The 22,525-nt window shown below is 37.0% G+C and overlaps 1 protein-coding gene across 3 annotated transcripts in view; it reads right to left on the bottom strand.

Annotated features, from left to right (window-relative positions):
* Window positions 1-22,525, bottom strand: part of rock1 (Rho-associated, coiled-coil containing protein kinase 1) — a 121,762-nt gene that overhangs the window by 21,034 nt on the left and 78,203 nt on the right. For all 3 annotated transcript variants that reach the window (XR_010891887.1, XM_067362272.1, XM_067362271.1), the window contains exons 10-27: window positions 20,984-21,143; window positions 20,811-20,877; window positions 20,614-20,702; window positions 19,691-19,739; window positions 19,391-19,526; window positions 17,801-17,880; window positions 16,124-16,370; window positions 12,690-12,796; window positions 11,244-11,394; window positions 10,347-10,507; window positions 10,064-10,248; window positions 9,080-9,149; window positions 7,774-7,877; window positions 7,477-7,642; window positions 6,934-7,027; window positions 6,763-6,851; window positions 2,571-2,762; window positions 1,197-1,362 (exon numbers count right to left, since the gene is read on the bottom strand). Coding sequence is in view for 2 of the 3 variants with exons in the window: in XM_067362272.1 (XP_067218373.1) it covers window positions 1,197-1,362; window positions 2,571-2,762; window positions 6,763-6,851; window positions 6,934-7,027; window positions 7,477-7,642; window positions 7,774-7,877; window positions 9,080-9,149; window positions 10,064-10,248; window positions 10,347-10,507; window positions 11,244-11,394; window positions 12,690-12,796; window positions 16,124-16,370; window positions 17,801-17,880; window positions 19,391-19,526; window positions 19,691-19,739; window positions 20,614-20,702; window positions 20,811-20,877; window positions 20,984-21,143 (2,313 nt within the window). In the remaining variant the exon portion in view is untranslated. The remainder of the gene's footprint in view (window positions 1-1,196; window positions 1,363-2,570; window positions 2,763-6,762; window positions 6,852-6,933; window positions 7,028-7,476; window positions 7,643-7,773; window positions 7,878-9,079; window positions 9,150-10,063; window positions 10,249-10,346; window positions 10,508-11,243; window positions 11,395-12,689; window positions 12,797-16,123; window positions 16,371-17,800; window positions 17,881-19,390; window positions 19,527-19,690; window positions 19,740-20,613; window positions 20,703-20,810; window positions 20,878-20,983; window positions 21,144-22,525) is intronic.

Genomic DNA, 22,525 nt, shown 5'->3' on the forward strand with positions numbered 1-22,525 from the left:
ACCAAATTTGTCAAACCAAACCAAATCAAACCAAGTGTCAACTGCCGTGTGGTGAGCAGAACAGAGTGAAAGCATTTTCGAGGGCATTTACACCTGATCTTTTACGATCTGATAGCTATTCGAACAGAGAAAACGCATGAACGGACAAATTTCTGCCACTGTTTTGATTCCTTTACAGTTTTTATAAGCTCTTCACAAGTTCTTCATTGGTAAAAATACCATCATATGTATGCACATACAACGAGAGCATTTAGCCCAGCACACATCATTGTTTTGGATATTCAGTTGAAAAATATACATCATAAAAGCAGTTTTTTTTTTTTTTTTGTATCTTTAGATTCAGTCTTAAATATTCCAACTCCAAGCGAATTAGGACTAAATGTATCTGGACCAAAATAACAGGGAATGGAATTACAAGTGTGAACATACCCTTAGTCACACCAAACTTGATGTATTATGATAAAAGCAAGCCTGCTTACTGTTAGTTACCAATTCTTGTTTTGCATTTTGACAATGTTGCATGCTGATTAGATAAATCAGCTAAAATACCAACAATGAGTAATGTGAAATATGGGTAAATTGATTGTAAATTGAAAAATTCTTCTGCTCTGCATGTTTTTTTGTTTTTGTTTTTTTTAATAAAACAATTTTAAATCCATTCCCAGCACACATGTACTGATGATAGCAAGACATATGTGACTCATGTTGACAAAATTTTGTTTACCAAAAATTAGTTCATTAAGCCTTAAGCCAAAAAAAGTTGAATTTGGTTTTGACTTTGTGTGCCAAATTTGGTGTTGTTGTCAGGGATTTTAAGGGATGGTTGCTAGGTGATTTTGATTTGGAACCTTCAGAAACTCAATTTTTAACTCAATTTTTCTCAAAAATGACTTCTATCGACTTCAAACAGCCGTAGCTCGTTCATTTTTTGTCTAATTCCAATAAATCATACATCATTTTGAAAGTTTTTTAGTAATAACAATAGCTCATTTTTGAAAATTTGCTCTTAGCGACTCATTTTGCCAGCACGAGTCACATGTAGTCAAAGCTTCAGAATTAGCTGGCTAATGTGGGCTTTCCAATAACTACAAATGCTAACCAATAACAATTCAAACTAGCAAACTAATTCATCAAAACTCTCTGTTCCTTAACATTTATATAACAGAAATATTCATACTTTGTGAATGTTCCCTTACCAGCAATGTTACTGTCCATCTCGTCCGTCTGAAGGCTGGTGACGCTGGAGTTGTCCACGCGGAGCTGCAAGTCGTTCAGTTTCTCTCTAAGTTGCTCAATGTCACTTTCCTTACTATCTAGTTGCATCTGCAGCTCATTGCGATATGTGGACTCCTCTGCCAATTGCTGCAAATACAAACATCACCATTAAAAGTGCCCTAGATTGTTTTTTTACAAGATGTAATATAAGTCTAAGGTGTCCCCTGAATGTGTCTGTGAAGTTTCAGCTCAAAATACCCCAAAGATTTTTTTTTATAAATTTTTTTAACTGCCTATTTTGGGGCATCATTAACTATGCACTGATTTTTTCAGCACGACCCCTTTAAGAGATGCGCTTCCTCTGCCACACAAGCTCTCAACTATATATACATCGCATAAACACAGTTCACACAGCTAATATAACCTTTAAATGGATCTTTACAAGATGTTCGTCATGCATGCTGCATGCATGCTTCGAATTATGTGAGTAAAGTATTTATTTAGATGGTTACATTTGATTCTGTGTTAGTTTGAGGCTATGCTCTGTGGCTAAAGCTAACATTACACACTGTTGGAGAGATTTATAAAGAATGAAGTTATACATGAATTATACAGACTGCACGTTTAAAAATGAAAATAGCGACGGCTCTCGTCTACGTGAATACAGTAAGAAACGATGGTAACTTTAACCTCATTTAACAGTATATTAGCAACATGCTAATGAAACATTTAGAAAGACAATTTACAAATATGACTAAAAATATCATGATATCATGGATCTTGTCAGTTATTATTGCTCCATCTGCCATTTTTCGCTGTTGTTCTTGCTTGCTTTCCTTGTCTGTGCACAGATCCAGCCATTAATACTGCCTTTCCTTGTCTAATGCGTCGAATGGGCTGGCATTATGCAAATATTGGGGTCATACATATTAATGATCCCGACTATTACGTAACAGTCGGTGTTATGTTGAGATCCGAGTGTTTTCTGGAAGTCTTTTAAACAAATGAGATTTACATAAGAAGGAGGAAACAATACGGTTTGAAACTCAATGTATGTCTTTTCCATGTACTGAACTCTTGTTATTCAACTATGCCGAGGAAAATTCAAATTCTGATTCTAGGGCACCTTTAACTATGCCAAAATAACAAACCACACTACTGCAACGTTTGCCTCATGAATATTGATCTCATTCTGATGTAGCTTCCTAGAGTGTCCAGTTATGAATCTTAATACATTTTCATGAGGCAATCCTTCGCCACAGCAGGACTAGAACTACGACTTGTTGAAAGTAATTTTGAGAATCATCAGATTCCTCTGATATTGTTACTGTGAAAACCAATAAACATTAACTTGCCGCTTGCATCTCGTTGAGCTCCTTCTGGTACTTGATGGCCATGTGGTTGAACTTCTCCTTCTCCTGGTTCAGCTCCAGCTGCAGTTTGCGATTCTCCTTCTCTTTCTTGCGCAGGTCAGTGGTGCTGCCTCTCTTCTTCTGGTCCAACTTCATGTCCTTGCGGTTCATAATCTCAGCCAGCTTATTCACCGCCTGCAGTGACATGTTGAAGCGTCAAGATGGTAGAATGACCAAAAAGTAAAATGACCAAAGAACAAAAGATGCTTTTCCTTTCAGACATGTCATATACTGTATCAAACAAGTCTGGTTGAAAACTAAGTGAGCTGCTTTGTTGTCAGCTGCCTACATAGACAGAAACCTAACTAAAATGGATCATCATACTTAAATTATATGGAACGCTCTTCATGGGCACCACGCAAATAGTGCTAATCACATATAAAATAGAGCTGCACGATTAATCATATTGCAATCGCGATGTCAAGCTTGTGCGATTATATGACGCAAATGCTGCGATTTTATGAAATAAAATAATAATAAGTTAATAAATAAATAAATAAATACATGTGTGGACACAACAACCCATTATCTGAGAGCTGTTTGCCCATTTTATACACCGCTAATAAAAAGAAGACCAGTCAGTTTCAGTTTAGGCAGTGGCATGTGTGGCGCGCATGGTCATGACTTTTCCGGTGTGCAGCGCAGAGAACGGGTAAAGATGGAAGCGTAGCAAACGGTCACTGGTGGCAAGAAAAAACGCTACCTCTGTTATATGGCGATATTTTGTCTATAAGTTTATAAACCCAGATTAGTAGTGGTTGAAGAGGAAAGAGGATTTAATTCGGTATCGCTCGCAGCGCTGTTATCGGTGCGCACATGACGCACGTATACAAGGCTCGCGCGCACAGAGAGAGAGAGAGGCGCGTTATAGCTCGCGAACTCCAAATTGATTTCTCTTTCGCGTCCTCAGTGCACTTGGATGGTCACATACACGCATTCTCAGCAAGTATTCATGTAAACACATTCAGTTATATCTTAACTGAACAAGGTGAGAATTCGGATGTATATCTGTCCGATGTGTGCGTGCATGTCTTACTCTTAAAGTGACAGCAACCTATAAATACCTGCTGTTGTCTGTCATGTAAATCAAACAACAAAACACAGCTTTAACAAAGATTAATCTATATTAAATTTATACAATGAACAGTGTCATTTTACATTTAATTATTACATTTCTGTGCATGAAAATTAATACTACAGTTAGACCTTATACTTTATTTGTAACTTTATGTAGTATTTATCTATGCTTGTTGTAATTGGTGTACAGTATTTGTTATTTTTACAGTCTGTTCACTTGCCTTTAATAATGTATTATTTAGGCTAGCAGTTTATGCTATGGTATCAGAATAGTTTAAGTGGGCTAAGTAATAAATGCAAAGTTAAGTTACCCCCATCCAATTTTTTTTTTTTTTGTGCTGATCCGAAAAATGATCCGATCCGTGACATCATAACCGTGATGTGATCCGAACCGTGAGTTTTGTGATCCGTTGAACCACTACAGATTAGTAAAGAAACAAATATCTTAAATGGGATTATAACAAGTTTGCAGTAGTGCAAAGATGTTATTTAATTTCATAAAAATATTTTAATTTGAAAACGCTGTGCATTTGTTTGCTGTTGTTGCTAGTTTGAGTTGAGAAATACACATTTCAGCATTATCAGTAATCTGTGTGTGTATTTTCATTGAGAACCAAGCAAGATGACTCATGATACTATTTGTTTATTATATCGCTATCGCAAATCGCAATCATGTGAAAGAAAAAGTTAGGACAGTTCTTAAAATTTGGAACAACAACATCACATATTACATTATTGTTATTATTTATTTAACAAAAACTAGGCCAAAATGGAAAAGCCATGTGCGACAAACTAAGTCCATTTTTCTACAGTAAGGAAGATTATTCACAAGTTGAAGACATTCAAGACAGTTGCCAATCTTCCCAGGAGTGGATGTCCCAGTAAATTCACCTCAACATCAGACTGTGTAATGCTCATAGTAACTGCAGACAACCCAAGAACTACACCTCAGACTCTACATGCCTCAGTTAACATGTACATTTAGAAAAAGACCAGACAAGTATGGCATGTTTGGAAGGGTTGCCAAGAGAAATCTTCTCTCTAAAAAGAACATGGCAGCATGGCTTAGGTTTGCACATTTGCAAACCACAAGACTTCTGGAACAAAGTTCTTTAGACAGACAAGAACAAAGTTTTTGGCCATAATGCATAGTGCCAAGTTTGGTGAAAACTAAAAACAGCATATCAGAACAAACACCTCATTCTAAAAGTAGAGCATGCTGGTGGAGGGTTGATGATTTTGGGCTTGTTTTGTAGCCACAGGCCCTTCACAGTCATTGAGTTGACCATGAACTCCTCTGTATACCAAAGTATTCTACAGTCAAATGTGAGGCCATCTATCCAACAGCTAAAGCTTGGCCAAAATTGGGTCATGCAACTGGACAATGATCTGAAGATTACCAGCAAATCTACACCAGAATGGCTGAAAAAACAAAGGTGTTGCAATGGCCCAGTCAAGTCCAGACTGAAAAGCTGTGGCGAGAGCTGTGCATAGACAAATGCCCACAAATCTCGATAAACTCGAGCAACGTTGTTCAGAAGAGTGTGCCAAAATTCCTCCAGAACGATGTGAAACTGATAAAGTCATACAGAAAAGTTATTTCTGCTAAAAGTGGATCTATAAGCAACTGAATCATAGGGTGTCCTTAGTTTGTCACCCATGGCTTTTCCATCTTGGCTTTATTTTTGTTAAATACATAATGAGATGGTGTGATATGTAATGTTTTGTTGTTTATCTGACGTTTTATTTTCCAAATTTTAAGACCTGCCAAGGACCAGAAGATTTTTTATTGTGTCCTGATATGGAAAACCATGGAATTCAATAGGGTGTCCTAACTTTTTCACACGGCTATATATATATGGTTTTCTGCATCAGGACATCATCTGGTCCTTGGCAGGACTTAAAATTTGACTGGTCTGCGATAGATGTCTGGTTTCAAACGCTCCCATGTGTATGTAAGCGCTCGGTGAAGAGCATCATTGATGACTATTTACAACGTTTTTGAATCATTGATCATGGAAGCCAAATCACAGACATATGTGATGAGCGTGTGAACACAATGGCCAATCAGAAGTGTTTACGAATCCGCTCAGGGCTGCACGATATTGGAAAAAATCAACATTGCGATATTTAGTTTTTCTGCGATATATTGCGATATGAAAAAAATTCACCAGATGGCATTGAATAGCTCTATTTGGAAAGAATTAATCATTCTAGGATGATTGGGGTGATTTTGTAGGTGAGTGAATACACATAGAAAATAATGAACAAATTACAAGCATAGACAAATATAATAGAACAAAGATACATGAATCTGTGCGCACATAAAACAGCCCCCCATTCAGAATTGAGCTCTCTTTCGCGTCTTTTTGCACTTAAATGGTTTAAAATCTCTTGAATGTTTAACTGACAGGACTTAAAACACATTCAAATGATAAACTTTCATTGAATGATGGTCAAACTTTGTAATTAATCAGAGAATCGTGTGCGTTTTGAACCGTGGTATCTGGTCCGTACGGATTAACGATCCCTATACTAGACATCACACATCCTGTGATGTGACTATCACAGATGCGCACATCACGATTTCGATGCTAAAATGATATATCGTGTAGCCCTACTCAACAGCGCTCAAAGCATCACTTTTTAAAAATTTCAGTACCGACATGGTACAGAAGTCTGTACTTTTTACAACTCTAGTATATATGCTAGGTAAAATTGCATTTATTAATTAGATACAATTTTAAAAGATTGAAATGTTTCTAATAATGACTTTTCCACCACCTTGGATGATTTTCTTTCATTGAGCTTGTCACAGTCCAAAATACTAAAACATGGTATCTTAGAAGGCATAAAGTTGCAATTTTTCAATAAATCTTTGTATCAGATGCATTTTAAGAAGCCTTAAATTTAGTCTATTTCTCAAAAGACTTTCCTATTTCTCTTATTTTGTTCACTTTCACACATTCAAATCTATGGCGATGATGACATTGGCTTTTTCACTTTTAGTTATATAAACATAAGTTATTTATACAGAGTTGCTGTATAGTGGTTATACCTGTGTCTTCAGAGTTCTTTCTATATTAAGGGCCTTCTCGTAATTCGCCTTTACTGAGTTTGCTACCTCCTCCTTCTCTGCTGCAAACTCTACAGGAAGACATTAGAAAAATTATGATAATGTGTAAAGATAAACTGTAGCTGGAATTAAACCACTTGGAATTAAGATTACCTTCTTCTTGAGCGTGGAGCCTCTCATTCAATTCGGTCTTCTCCTTACTGAGGATCTCCACATCTTTGGTGAGGGTTTTATTGGATTCCTCAAGCTAAATGAAAATGCATTATACTCTAATTAAAAGCAACTGATATAACCACAAAGGTGACGATAATGACAGACTAAAACTGCAGGTGGCTTGTACAGTATTCAGGCCTGGTTTCACAAACAGGGTTTAGATTAAGCCAGGATTAGGCCTTAGTCCAATTAGGATATTCAAGTAGCTTTTATAAACATGCCTTAGAAAAAAAAAAAACATTATTGGTGAGCACCTTGAGACATAACAATGGCACTGACATATTTTAAGATATGTTGCTTTCAGTTAAAACAGCTCAAACATGCATTTTAGTCTGGGACTAGGCTTAAGCCTTGTTTGTGAAGCCAGGTGATAGAGTTCCAATACTGAAAATGTGATGGAAGACAAATTGACTATATAAATGAAATCAGATTTAGAGACAGACGCCTGTCCTTCACTAATAACAGAGCGTGTGCTGCACAGACCTGTGTGATTGTCGAGTCTTTCTCTGTGATCTCCTGTTTGTAACGTGACACAGCCTTCTTGTTCTCCTGAGAGAGTTCAAAATACTGCTCTTCCTGTAGCGCACGGGCCAACTGCTCTGACTCTGCCTTCGTCATGGTGAGGTCCAACTGAGCAGAGAGTGACTCCCTACAAAAAAGATTTATGGTAAAACAGTTTACAAGAAAGTTCACTAGCAATTCTGAACAGTATTTCAAAGTCACAAAATACTCTAGTTCCTTCTTCTGCAAAAGCTACTAATTCATGAAGAGGATTTTTACTTCTCTGAGTACAGGTCCTGGACTTTTTTAAGAGCCTCTTGAGTTTGTCGATTCTTCTCCTCTATCTCCTCCTTTAGCTCCTTCACCTGAGTTTTATAGAGTGTCTGAAAACAAGAAAGAATGGCTTGAGAATATATAAACAATGCTGATTTCCTCTCATGATATGACTACACACAAGAACATAGCACCCTATCATGGTCATAACTCAGTCAGTCAGCTGAGCCTTACACCATGGCATTGTCAAATATTTGTTGAAAAATGTTAGTTAATTTACATACAACTGCCAAATATTACAGTTCAAATATTAATCACTGACAAAATTCCATCAATTCCTTCCAAAGTTTTGTCTATGGCTGTTTAGTCAAAGGTGTAACAAAACAGTTCTGAACAAATGAGTGGTTGAAGGCCAAAAACCTAAAAAAATGATTGAGAGAAAAGTAGTATATTAGACATGCTCGTGGTAATTGTGATAAAAGTGGAATAATTAACTCTGGACCACTTAATTACAGCAGGTGGACCTCTGTGTGTTAGTAGTTAGGTTTTTTTAATTAAGGAGATGAGATTGGAAGTGACATTATCATATTTATTTAGTCTGGTTACTGACAAATTTTTTCTTCAAGAAAACTAAATTCTTTATGGCACATCAAAAAATGTCATGTAACCTTGCATAAACAAACAAGTGTCATGACTGAATAATTTGCTCAGAGAAGGAAATATCTGCGAATAACATGTAAAATATCAATCTGGTCATTATGAAATGCTGAAGCCAAAGACTGTCATCAAAATGATTTGTTACAATTACTTCCCAGAACTGCCAGGCACGCTATCATTCTCAAACAGAGGCATCTGCCTCTGACTGCTTGTGAACTGTGTGGTTTGTCTGCTTGCTCTAAGATGCCATTAATTTATTACATTAAAAAAAAAGAAGCCACCGTAGGTTCTCCTGTATCTAAAACTTCATTTCCGTTGATATACTGCAGCATTTCTTAAACATAGTATTGAAAATGCAGCTTTTTTGCAAAGTTTTTCAAGATTCCAGTTTTTTACATACATTACATCTGCAACTTAGATGGAAACCTGGCTACTATGAACCATGCCTTGATCCTTATAAGTTTTATAGGACTATAGAAGATACCTGGAAAGTAGGTAAATACTGTAGCGAGCATGTTATGGATGATGATTACATCATATACAAAAGTAAAAGGCAATTACCTAAAAGGCCTTATTATGCAAAGCACTTGATGCGTTTTCACCTCATTAAGAAACAGGAAAAATGAAATTATGTTCAGCAGTCTGTCATACTCACTGAGAAATACTGCTCAGCCTCCAGCTGGTCCTGAAGTTCCCTCATTTGACCCTCATTTCCTCTGTACTGCCTGAGGAGATACAATTCAATCAATCACAGTCACTTCAGCTTCACAAACAATATTTATTCAAACGCCACACCTCAAGCATGATGTATAAATAAAAATTTCCAAAAAGTAAAAAAATTAGTGTAAAACCACACCCTAGGTCCATTGTAACAGCATGGCAAGGTGTTCCAAGCAAATGTCATTTGAAAGATGTCAAGTAATTATATTTTGATGAAAGATTACAAACAGTTGGAATAATGTCAAATGATGCATACCTCACAATAAGGTCAGGAATCTGTATAATATAAATCGGTTAATGATTTCACGCAGAATTTAAAGTACGGAAAATGACAAAGCTGTGCAATCTGTCAAAATGCCTGGGTGTTCGACAGAGTCTGACAGAGGGTAAGGTTTAAGATTAACTGGCTGTGGATGTGGTCAGATGGAGGGCTATCCTTAATCCACCCATGTAAATACTGGCCAATACTAGCCAATAGTTTTGGCCAAGTTTAAACATAATAAACAATAGCCTTTTCTATGACAGAAAAGCCATCCAAATATTCAGTAATGTAATACAGTAGCTGTTGGGAGTAAGGCTCAGAGCCAAAAGAATGACATTATATGGACAGAACAGTGTTACAATTAGGGTCCAACAGAACCAACAGAAATACTTGTACTAAATGAATTCAGAAATAAATGAGTTAAAAGGATGATTCACACAGAAATGAAAATTCTGTCATCATATACGCACTTTCATGTCATTCAAACCCATAAGACTTTGGTTAATCTTCGAAACATAAATTAAGTTATTTTTAATGAAAATGATATTTAAAGTCTAGGTAATCTAGACTTGAGTTGTGTGTCTTTTATTAAAAAAGGGAGACATGTACGTATATATTCATGACTCTTTGAGGGCAGGAGAGAGCAAAGGAGCATACTTGGTGAGCTGTGCCAACTGGAACTCGACGGAGCGTTTGTTCTCGAGGGCCGCGTTGATCTCCTGTTTGAGTTGCTTCTCTGATCCTTTCAGGCGTTCGGCCTCCATCGTCCAGCTTTTCAGCTCGTTTTGGGCCAGCACACGCTTCCCAGACTCCTGCTCCAACTGCACCCGCAGATCCTTCACCTGGTAGGGTGGAGAAAAGATGACAGATGTGGAATTCATAACACCTTTAACAGTTTATGGTCTTGTCAATCAAAGCTTTTTAGTGGGTTCACATTCACCTCATCCTCCAGCCTCTCCTTCTGCTTCATCAGCTGCTCCATCTTCTGTACAGACTGTTTGAGGTCAAACTCCAGCATGGAGCACTGCTTCTCCACCTCTACCACCCTGCTCTCTGCTCGCATCCGCAGTGTGGTCTCTTCCGACACCTTCTGCTCCACCGCTGGACAGAGATGATTTTGTTATTTGTAGAGAAAGACTGAACACCACGGACAAGATCAGTCAAATCAATATATTGGTGAATATTCAGCATTTCTAAATCAGTCAACAACTTCTGTTTGGCTATTGTAGCATGTTGGAGCCATTTATATTGACTTTGTAATGCTGGCACAAATTATTTCTCTTAATTTTGATTGGATGCAATGTTAATGTACTCTGTTTCTTTCAATGGAGAGGTCTGACTTATTTGGACATGCTCTTTTTTGTTGTTGTTTGACTTGGGTTAAAAGATAGCCATCTGCAATGACAATGTGTGTTTGGGTTGCAGTAAATGAGCTTCTTTAACCATATTATGCCCTTTGAACACCTTTGTAATATAATAAATCCAAGAGGAAAGATTTCTTGAGTCTGTGTGCATTGAACAACAAGCTGAATGAGAACTCGGAGCACCGGGGGGGATTTAAGACAGGTCCATGCCCAGGGAACAACCATGTTATAATCTGTTATCAGCATCAAAAAATGAATATAGTCTAATTACAACACAGGAAGTATTTTCTCTGAACTTAATTTGATACTATCATAACGTATTTTAGGATTTTATTATGCTATTAAAAGAAAAAAAAAATACAGCCACTTTTTAAGGTGGACTTATTATTATGCAATAATATAAGGTGGTGTCTGGGCATGCAGCTAAACAAGACGCTGTGCAGTGTCTGGACACGTCTTGCACACAAACATACCATGCATAGCAGCAGACTTGGACTCCTCGATTGACTCGTATTTGTCTGTGAGTTGAGCCTTTGTGATGCGGTGCTCTGTCAATTCCTGGTCTAGCCGCTGCTGTAGAGTCTTCAGCTTGTAGTTTAGGTCAATTTCCAGACTGTTCTTCTCCTGAAGATGCCGAAAATATAGAAGCACTGGTTACACAAATCACAGTTACTTTACATAGCCTACAAAAAAAAACTAAATTAACACATAGGCAGCTTCGTAGGCAAATGTACCAGTGGGTCTAAAATAAAATTTATGCGGGTGGATTTTTCTTTAAGTAAACACTTTCTGTTATCCTTGTGTGAGACTATGGCATGAGACTATATTTTCAAAATGGTGTATATTATCTTATTGCAATGCCTTGGATTTCCATTTTAAGTGTAACCATAAACCAGTCTCATTCTACTGTATGTAAAATGGTTATACCTTTGAAACAGATAGACTTTTTAATGGTGAGACAGTTGCAAAACAGTGAGAAATTTTAAATCCTCACGATGCTGCCTAGTGCATTGCTGAAAATGACTAGTTCAGTCTCTGTAAGGTGCAGGCTGGTCCTTTACATACAATCTGCTAGCAATCACATTTTCTACTACATGGTACAAGCTGATTTGCCTCTACTGTAGTGCAGCCAATGAGCTTGCTTGTTCAACATTTAAATAGTCTGGTTCAGTGTTTGCTATTATCCAATTTATTCAGTTTATGAAGCCCTCCACCTCCCCAAGCATCACTTATTCAGATATGTTATGGTATTTATAGTTTGCCTATTTATGTTGTAGCAGCAGCATCACTTGCATGCTCACAGCAGAATGTCTGTGTATGTATTGGCAGTAGCAAGTCTCCATATTTGCTCTGCAGCAGCACGTCAAAACTTATTTTTTTGTGATAATATACAGCATAACATAGGTCAGTATTTCTTAAAGTGGGGTTTGTCTGAAGTAGACAGGTGGTCTTTGGAAAACTCTTGTATTGTAAACAAAATTACCATGAGAAGTGATATATAGCCAAATCAGCTTAAATGTAAGAAAGTATTAGATTTTCATGCACAAACCGTTACAAAAATAGTGCTGATTGACTTACAAACCATGTCATGAGAAAACATAAGTCTATTTTAGGACCATTCATTATTATTATATTTTTTTTTTATATTAAATTTACTTTCATACACTGTCAGAAAAATGTGAAAAAAGTACCTTTAGGGGTACAAGAGCTTGTCACTAAGGCATCTAACCTTACAAGGACAATTCTGTACCATATCTACCGTTAAACTTGTAATGTATGGTAATGTAAATTGGGGTAAAATAGTCACAATGCAAAAATATCTTAATACTGACTGCAATTATTATGTAAAATATATATTAAAATTGCATTTTAAAATATTATGTCTTTATTAATTTTATAATAATATAAAAATAACAAACCTTCTCAAGAACGTTACATCTGTCCTGGACTTGTTTCCTCTCCAGCTCCACTTTAGACAGACTCTGCTTCAAGTACTTGTTGTCCTCCTGTAGACCTGTGATACGAGCTTCAAAGAGACAAAGAACAGACTTAGATCTCGCTGGATAATCAGAATAGCTGTTCTGAAATTTAAAATTTATTCTACACTATTTGCACACCAAAGAAAAGAAAAAAATCTTATTAATAAAGAATATACAGTTGGATTCAGAAAGAATTCAGACAAAAAAACAAACTGACATATGACATTTGAAATTTAGCTCAGGTGCATCCCATTTCTCTTTACCCCTTTTCTACAAAGGCAGTTTGAGTGCTGGTTCAGAGCCAGAGCCTAGTTTCAAATCGGTTGTTTGTCTTTCGACACCAAAAGCACCAGCTCTGAGCCAAGAAAAGTGGTTCGTAAGTAGCACTAAAACATTGCTGATCTCTTGAGTCAGGGGCTGGGGGCGGGGTTACCGTAACCAACAAGACAACCAGAAACTTGTGACCGACATTTTTGAAATAGCAGCTAATCAAGCTAATAGCAGCTCGATTATAATCTCCCGTCTATACAAATTACAGCATGCTGCACAAACGCATTGGATTCGCCGTGTTTGAATGCCGGTCCAATGTAGGTTCGCAAAGCCACGAGCATCAATAGTAATGCAAAGTCCGCCATTGTTGATGGTGTGTTTGGCGCTACCATGCTAGCATTGCTGTCAATATTAATATTATAAAGTGACAAGAATATTTTTGGTGTGCCAAAAAAAAAGAAAAGAACGACTTATAAAGTGATGGCCGATTTCAAAACAATGCTTCAGGAAGCATCGGAGCACAATGAATCAGTGTAGTAGTGTTGTCACGATACCAAAATTTTGACTTCGATACGATACCCAACTTAAATATCACGATACGGATATTTAAACGATACTACGGAAAAAACCTAAAACAGCAGGTAAAGTAAATAAATAACATATGACTTCTTTCTTCTCCAGTGTGCAGGCTGATACTTCTGGATTTGAGCTTCATTGCCATGAAGTTAGAGTTAGATTTAATATAATTTTTAATGTTTATTATTTTCATGCTCAATAAAATTGTAAATTATTTGCTGTTATGCTTTTTTTATACATTTAGGTGTTTTTGACAGTAAGATTATTGTAAAAATTATATTACTGTAAATAATTAAAGCAATGTTATTAAAGCATAAATTGGTTTAAAATAACTGTATATACCCTTCACATATTTATGTATTTTTAAATTCATTTTATTTTTGCAACCAGATATCACTTATTAAACTTAGACTCAATAATACACCTCTTTGCGGAGCTATGCTTGCCCGAGTAAAATAATTAAATAACTCATTTAATGTTTGAGAGCATAAACATAATGCTGGCATCACATTCACTAAACTGTCGCTCTTTAAATTCTTTGTAGAAATCGGGATGTTTGACGGCAAGATGTTTTTGACTCCCTTCGCTTGCGTTATTTTGTAACATCTTTTGCAGACGGGCTTTGTGGTGTCTATGGGCTTGCCCTGGCTGTAGGCAATGTAAGTAAAATAATGCCATATTTCGCTTCGTGCATCTGCTTTCTCAACATTTTGTGGACGGTCTGCAAGAGCACCTGTATATGCAACCATACCTCGCGTTTCGTCACCATAAAAGCCGTTGCACAGTTGAGAGGAATAAACACGCACTCAATGTGCCTGAGAAGCAGCGCGCTGCATGCACACTGCCCCCTGCTGTCGCACTTTAGGAAATACAGCTGGCACTCAAAGTACCGGTACTAATAAAATGAAGAACCGGACCGTTTTTAAAAGCAGGGTATCGCGATACCTTTCTAGTACCGGTATATTGTGCAAAACTAGTTCGGAGTGCCAACGTCGCATGATTTTAGCCGTTGGCAGTTTGAGACGCAATCCGAATCATGAATCGATACACGGATTAATTTATGCTCCGAAGCTTCCTGAAGCAGTGTTTTGAAATCGGCCATCACTAAATAAGTCGTTATTTTGTTTTTTTGGCACACCAAAAATATTCTCGTTGCTTTATAATATTGATATTGAACCACTGTACTCACATGAACTGATTTAGATGTGTTTTTAGTACCTTTATGGATCTTGAGAGAGGAAATGTCATCCTTATGTAGGCCTCACGGAACCATCGGATTTCTACTAAAATATCTTAATTTGTGTTCCGAATATTAACGAAGGTCTTACGGGTGTGGAACAACATGAGGGTAAGTAATAAATGACAGAATTTTCATTTTTGGGTGAACTAACCCTTTAAAGGTTTGCCAGTCAAACCAACTCTGAACTCTGGCAATAGCACTAGCTCTGAACTAGTACCCGGTTCATGCTGGTGGAAAAGGGGTATTTAAGATGTTTCTCCACTTTGATTGGAATTCTGTGGAAAATTCAGTTGACTGATTTGGAAAGGTACAGACCTATCTACTGTACTAACAGCTGAAAATGCATTGAGCAAAAATCTACTAGTCTAATCTACCAGTAACTGCCTGCAGAGCTCAGAGACAGGATTGTGTCGAGCCACTGTAGGGAAGGCTACAAAAATAATTTGCTACATTGGGTGCCAAGAGTACAGTGGCCTTCATAATTCTTAAATGAAAGATGTTTGGAACAAACAGGACTCTTCCAAGAGCTGGTGTCCTGGCCAAACTGAGCAATTGGGGGAGAAGGGCCTTGATAAGAGAGGCAACCAATAATCTGATGGTCACTCTGAACTCCAGAGATCATGTGTGGAGAAACTTGCAGAAGGACATAACTGCAACACTACACTGATCTGGGCGTTGCTGCAGAGTGGCCAGACAGAAGCCTCTCCTAAGTAAATGACACATGAAAACCTGCTTGAAATATGCAAAAAAGGGACTCTCAGACATTGAGAAACAAGGTTCTCTGGCCTCATCACCTGCACTATATGTATGGTGGTAATTGATCATGCTGTGGGGGTGTTTTTCAGCAGGGAGAGGAGGACTGGTCAGGGTACGTGGAAAGCTGAATGCAACAGAATATAAAGATATCATTAATTGAAACCTGGTCCAGAGCATTCATGACCTCATACTGGGCCAAGCCAATGACCCTAAGCACACAGCCAAGACAATGCAGTGGTTTATGGGCCCAGCCATATCCTGGATTTGAACTCAAACATCAGTGCCCAACCAACCTGACAGAGCTTGAGAGATTCTACAGAGAAGAACGGCAGAAAATCCCCAAATCCAGGAGTGCAAAGCGTTTTGCATTTTTCCCAAAAAGACTGTAACTGCTGCCAAAGGTACTGAGTGTAGTCTGAACACTTATCCTAAAAGAATGTGTGTATTATATATATATATTATAATTTGCATGTGTGTCATCTGTGGTCTATGTTGGTGGAGACAAATCAAGGAAAGTCTAGCCCACTCTTACCTTGCAGTTCTCTGATCTCCTCTGAGCCTCGGCTGCAGGTTCGTCTTTCTGTGTCTAGCGTGGTCTGCAGCTGCAGCAGCTCTTTTTCCAGCTGTTGTTTGACACTCTCTGCAGCACGGCTCTTCTCCTGCAGCTCACGATTCACGCCCTCCAACTGGCTCACTGACTTCACCATTTCCGTGTGGCTCTTCCTCAAACGCACCACCGTGTCAGATTCAGCCCGCAGAAGGTCGTTGGCTTCCCCCAGCTGTGGATGACAAGGTTGTGCGAGATGTTGTTTCTTAATTCTCATGTGGTGTAAACACCTTTGTAATAACCAAAGATCCACATTTATTGGATGATTTTGTGAGGAAATAGCTTCTAAAACAATTACACAATTTTGATACAAACAGCAAAAGCTATTGGAACACTTTCCCTTTAACTTTTTAACTATATGAAAATAAAAATACATAAATTAAGTACATTTAATAAGTTAATTATTAATGCTAACTGTAAAGGTTTGACACTACTCGATGTATTCAGTCAACACTGATTTGTATTCTTTTTGTGTTGCGGCAACAGGATTATAAGTCTGCATTTACACTACATTCTAGATTTATTTAGACACTTTTTTTGGTATTCACTGTCAATCATCACAATTTAGTGAGCAGGGCTCAATTCTAAATAGTTTTCTACTGGTGAGGCCAGTTATTCTGATTTTTACTTGCCCTACCAAAATGTTCACTGGTCCAACCACAAAAAAATAAATAAATAAATGTTCTAAACATCCTTTTTCTTTGGCCTTGAAATTAAAAGCTGTGCCTTGTTTAAATGTATATTATTACTCTCTTTTCAGTTCCCTCAACCAGGTAATTTTATTAAAGCACCAGTATTCACAACATCTAATAAGACAAGAGAAACTTGAAGTAATGTAACTTAGGTATGAGAGATATGCTCAAGAAATTAAATATGATCATATTTTAGGATAATGATATTACAATAAAATGATTTTTGCTGGAAATAAGGCTATGATACCAATATTTAACAATGAAAGATAACAGTTAAATGTCAAATCTATATAGGCTACCAATTTCAATATCACAGCAGAAACTAGGGCTGCTCGATTATGGCAAAGGTCATAATCACGATTATTTTAGTCAATATTGAAATCATGATTACTTAACACGATTATTGGATTAACATGATTATAAAACGCTGCATAGTCTTCACTATATACATTTAATATAGATTAATCCTTATTAACGCTACAAAGGTTACTCATTTAAGAGCACTGAGTGATTGTATATTTGTCTTTTGTTGTTTGCAATAATATTGGGCTGTTGTCACTTTAAGAGCTGCAAGGGTCCACTGTATAGGATATACTGTAATATTCTACACATAGATTTCCTTTCTCAACTGTTTACATTCACTTAAGACATAACCAACTGTGTTTATGAGGACAGTTACCTAAACGGCATTTTGACATTTTTGTGTGTAGGTTATTTGACTGATTAGGCGTGAATCTGAAGCCTACAGTATACTTTGAGTTCAGCTCATGAAAAATGGGGGCAAAAACAAAAGTTTTGCGTTTATAATTTTGTTCAGTATATATATATATATATATATATATATAAAAATCACCACCTCATCTACCTATTAAAATACTTATAATTCGAGAAGTGTTCTTGATAAGCTTACTTGGTTCTGTAGCTGGGCAATCTTGTCATTGTTTTGACTGATTTTCCTCAAGTCTTCCAGTTGCTCCTTCAAAGTAGACACTAGAGAAAAGGAAAAAAAAGAAAATTAAAAAAAGATTTAATACAGGGAGCAGGGATGCTTCATCTTTCCTTATAACATGTTAACAGAGCAAAGTGTATACTATAACAACCTACTGTACATGTCACTTGGATGAATTATATTCATGTTAGGCCTATGGTCCTTTTCTATTAGCTAATTTTCCAGACCATCATCATCCAGATCACATATAGGTCTAGCTGCTCTTTGCTGGTTCTAGCTCTACTCAGAACATTTAATGAACTGCAGTGCCCAACTCAAAAGACTGTTTAAGATTTGGCAGTATGAATGTACATGCCATGAAAAAGTAGACATTTTTCAAATGATAGAGGTTCTGCCATGGGGGTATTCCAGAAAGCAAGGTTAACGTACTTTCACCTAAACGCTCAAGTCAACTCACATTTATTTCTATAGTGCTTTATATAATACAGATTTTTCCGAAACAGCTTCACATTAATAAAAAGGAAATTAACTGTGTTAATGTTGCAAAATTCATCAATTTTAGAACAATTTTAATTTCAGCTGTAAAGCAGCTCTACAGAAGAATAGGCAGTCAAGAGTAAGATCAATCAACCCAGAGTTCATGATAAAAACACAAAGCCATTCTCATAACAAAGTGCTGAATCCAAAGACATTTCTCAGTACTAAGTATGCAACTAAGGAGTACGGTCTCCGGAGGACAGAAGGATGTCTAGTGTTGTACTGAAATCTTACATCCCGTAAAATTTTGACTCTCCTGCTTCTGATTGACCCCTCCCACACCTAATCCTAACCCTCATAGGAAGAAACAGGGGAGTCACAATCTCACAGGGAGTTTATTTATTTATTTATTTATTTTTCAAGAACAATGCACAGAAAAACATTAATCTCAAGAAGAGAGAAGATGCTCTGCACCAGATTTAGCTATTAGCTAATTTCCATCTGTAGTCCTTGGGCAGGTCACTAGATAAACAATTTCTCTAAAAAATCTAACATACACAAATTTCATAAAAACAATACCCTCTAAAATTATCATGAGCACTTCAGTTCACCAATAACAACAACAGTTAATCAATTAATTTCATCAATAAGACTCCCCACTAAAAATACACAATTTCCAATTAATCGATAACACTAATCACTAAAATGTAGAGTTGACAATAAATAAAATTACGTGTTATTTCATTAGTTTCATTCGTCGTTAAAACGATATACCATAAACACTTCACTTAGTTTCGACAAAAAGACTCTCTTCTACACATACCCAATTTCCCAGAGTCAGTTTTGATTCTACACTGATCACTTATCACTTCGCTTGTCTTGGCAACACATGTCTACTCTACTCTGATTATCTTGCCTCTTTTGATTTTCATTTAAAAAATATTAAAACTGAACTTGGAATCAAAAGTTTAGGCTGTCTGTATACTCTTACCCAGGTAAGTCACATAACTTGCATTCTGGAATAGCCCCATTATATATTGGAGGCAAAATTGGAATGAGACACTGAATTCTCACCCTCATTCTCCAGATTTCTACGTTTTTCAGCCTCCTGGTCAGCCTTTCTTTGATGTTCTGTTGCTCGGTGCTGGATCATGATCTTGTCTTTCTCCAGTAAAGACATGTTAGCCTCCACACTCTTCCTTAGGTTACTCTGAAACATGTCAAGACAACAGAATGATTAAAAATCGCTAACACTAAAAATAACCCAAGTTTTACGAGATATTTAACTTTATCTATTTTAACCATTGCATACAAAATACACACCCTCTGTATTTATTTAGATACATGCTTTAGAGATTAAATTATTTCACTCACCTCCTCATCTAACTCTTTCATTATCTTGTCTAGCTTTGTATTGGATGCCCTGAGGGGGAAACGAATCAAAGAAGATTTCACAGGCCTGATTTTGAGAAAATTTTACTTTAGGTTTGGATATGGGGATGAGGAGATTAAATGGGGGAAAGGTAGATGGATTGTTGGAGATGGATGCATCTTCATATGGATGGCTGAATGAAGAGTTTGATTTGAGATGGATGATGGTGGTTTGGGATGGTTAGATTGTTGTATTGTGGCTGGATGGATGAAGTGTTTGGTTGGATGTATGATTGATGGATGAGGCTTTTGATTTGTTTGGATTGGTTAGGTTTTGGTTCTGGATGCATGGATGAGGTGTTTGATTGGTTCTAGGTGGGTGGGTGGATGGATGAAGTGTTTTATTTGTTTGGATAGGGTGTTTTGGTCTAGATGGATGAATGAGGTATTTTATTGTTTTTTTGGGTGGATGGATGGATGGATGGATGGATGGATGAAATGTTTAATTTGTTTGGACAGGGTGTTTGGTTCTAGATGGATGAGGTATTTGATTGGTTCTAGGTGGGTGGATGGATGAAGGTGTTTTATTTGTTTTGGATAGGGTGTCTGGTTCTGGATAGATGATGAGGTGTTTGGTTTGGATAAGGTGTTTGGTTCTATATAGACGAATGAGGTGTCTGATTGGTTTGAATAGTGTGTTTGGTTCTGTATGGATGGATGAGGTGTTTAATTAGTCTTGGATAGATGGATAAGATGTTTGGTTGTGGATGGAAGAATAAAAGTTTGGTTTGGAGCTGAATGGATGAGGTGTTTGGTTAGTTCTGAATGGTTGGCAGGTGGATGAGGTGTTTGGTGACTGATTTGGATGGACAGGTGAGTGGTTGGATAAGGTATTTGGGTGGATGCGCAAACAGACAGATAAACACCTGCACTTCTGCTCCATCTCATCTCTCAGCTGCATCTCACTGTGAAGTTGTTCTTCTAACTGATAAATTCTCTTCTGAAGATTCTCCAACTGAAAGATCAGAGAAACACAATCAGTCATCCTCACAGTTTAAGAGATAGACTCACTATTTAATGCTCTAAAATCTTTAATTTAAAGTCTCTGCTTTGAGGTTCTTACATGACTCTTATCTTCCTTTGTTGAGCAGCGTTTGTCACTTGTCTTTATAGTTGATTCCCGAGGGAACCTGACAAAGAGTCAATAATTCATATATATTTTCTTACTTTTAGGAATCTAACACAAGCACCTGGGGACCCAAGCACTTACTGCCTGTTCTGCATCTTAGTACTCACTGGTTATTGCTGTAATAGGTGAAACCCACAAATGGAAGCTGGTTGCCTACAAAGGCTTTAGGAATGGGGAAAGTCTCCTCCTCCCCTCGATCTTCCTCAATGTCATCAAAGTTGCTTGTGTCTACGTCACTGCTTAGCTCCGGCACCACTGGAGCAGCCGCTACATGCAACAAGAAAGAATTACATTTTAATAAGAACAAACAAAAATTGCTACAAGTACAAATAGTCAAGTATGATGAAAGGCAGGTTCAGTTGTTCTTTGTATATTTGTGTCTATACTCAGCATTTGATGGACAACATGCACAAAATTGCAGCAAAATTACATTTTTAATAAGGATTTAGAAAATATTTAAGAAATAACAAGTATTTCACAATAGCTAGTGGTTGGGTGAAAAAATAAAACAGCAGAAAACTGGCGAATAAAAGTCTGTAAAGCTCCACGAAGACTCATGACAGTAAATCAAACTACATTTAAAAGAGGAATATTTTTTTCTTTAGATCCAAACATTTTCATTTTCACGTCAACATGAAAAAAAAAAACATTCATTAATTCTTAATAATCCTTAATAAATTGTATATTGAAGATTGAATTGATTTGGGTAAATATAAGAGGATTATTTCAAAACATATTGTATTTGTAACACTTCCTGCTGCCATTTGGTGGCACTATGACTGTGACTCACTCACAATAGTCACATCCATGAGACCAGCAATCATTACCAAACCTACTAAATGCATGTCGAATATTTGAGACATTCCAACCCCCCACCCCCCAAAAAAGCCTTATTCATAATATGAAAAGCATGACATAACAAGCAACAAGTTAATTTTAGGCCATTGTTTTCATAAATAGCGTTAAATGCTGTTTACACTAAGTCAAGTGCATTCTAGAATATTATAAAACAGTATGAAATAATAACAACATGTTCAGTGTATTATTATATTTATTAACTTTATTGCCAATATTAAACAACCATTAGGCATTTTATTTCCACTTTTTTTAAATAAAAAATAAACACTTCTCTGAGCTGATATACGATGGGGAAAAGGGAGAAGAATAAGTTTGGAAAAAAGCGGATTCAAACGTGTCAGTCGCATTAAAGGCTAATGCCACCCGCCTTACTCTCCACACAGCTGATCCTGATATCAGCAGGATTTCTTTTGTAATTTTGTCTGGCTCAGTTACACAATTGTGGGCAGAGAGAGTGTAAATATCCTCTTTCAACAAGGCGGGCTATTTGCACTTTGTGTAAATAGACACTGCAGAATCTTAATCTCAAGTGGCACACCAGACAACACACAATTGATTCTACAGCACGTGTGTTTATATTTTCTAAAGGAAATGTGAGTGTTTGTCATGCCATTTTTATTCAGATGCTAAAAGGTTCCCAAGAGGGCTTACTGCATTGCTGTGTTGTGCTAGGTTGTTTTGGGTGGTTGCATTAAGATCCAAGCCAATGGAGCCCACCCCCAAACATACAGTGGGTACAGAAAGTATTCAGACCCCTTAAATTTTTCACTCTTTTTTTGTATTGCAGCCAT

Source organism: Chanodichthys erythropterus, chromosome 16, assembly GCF_024489055.1.
Source record: "Chanodichthys erythropterus isolate Z2021 chromosome 16, ASM2448905v1, whole genome shotgun sequence".
Lineage (NCBI taxonomy): Eukaryota > Metazoa > Chordata > Actinopteri > Cypriniformes > Xenocyprididae > Chanodichthys > Chanodichthys erythropterus.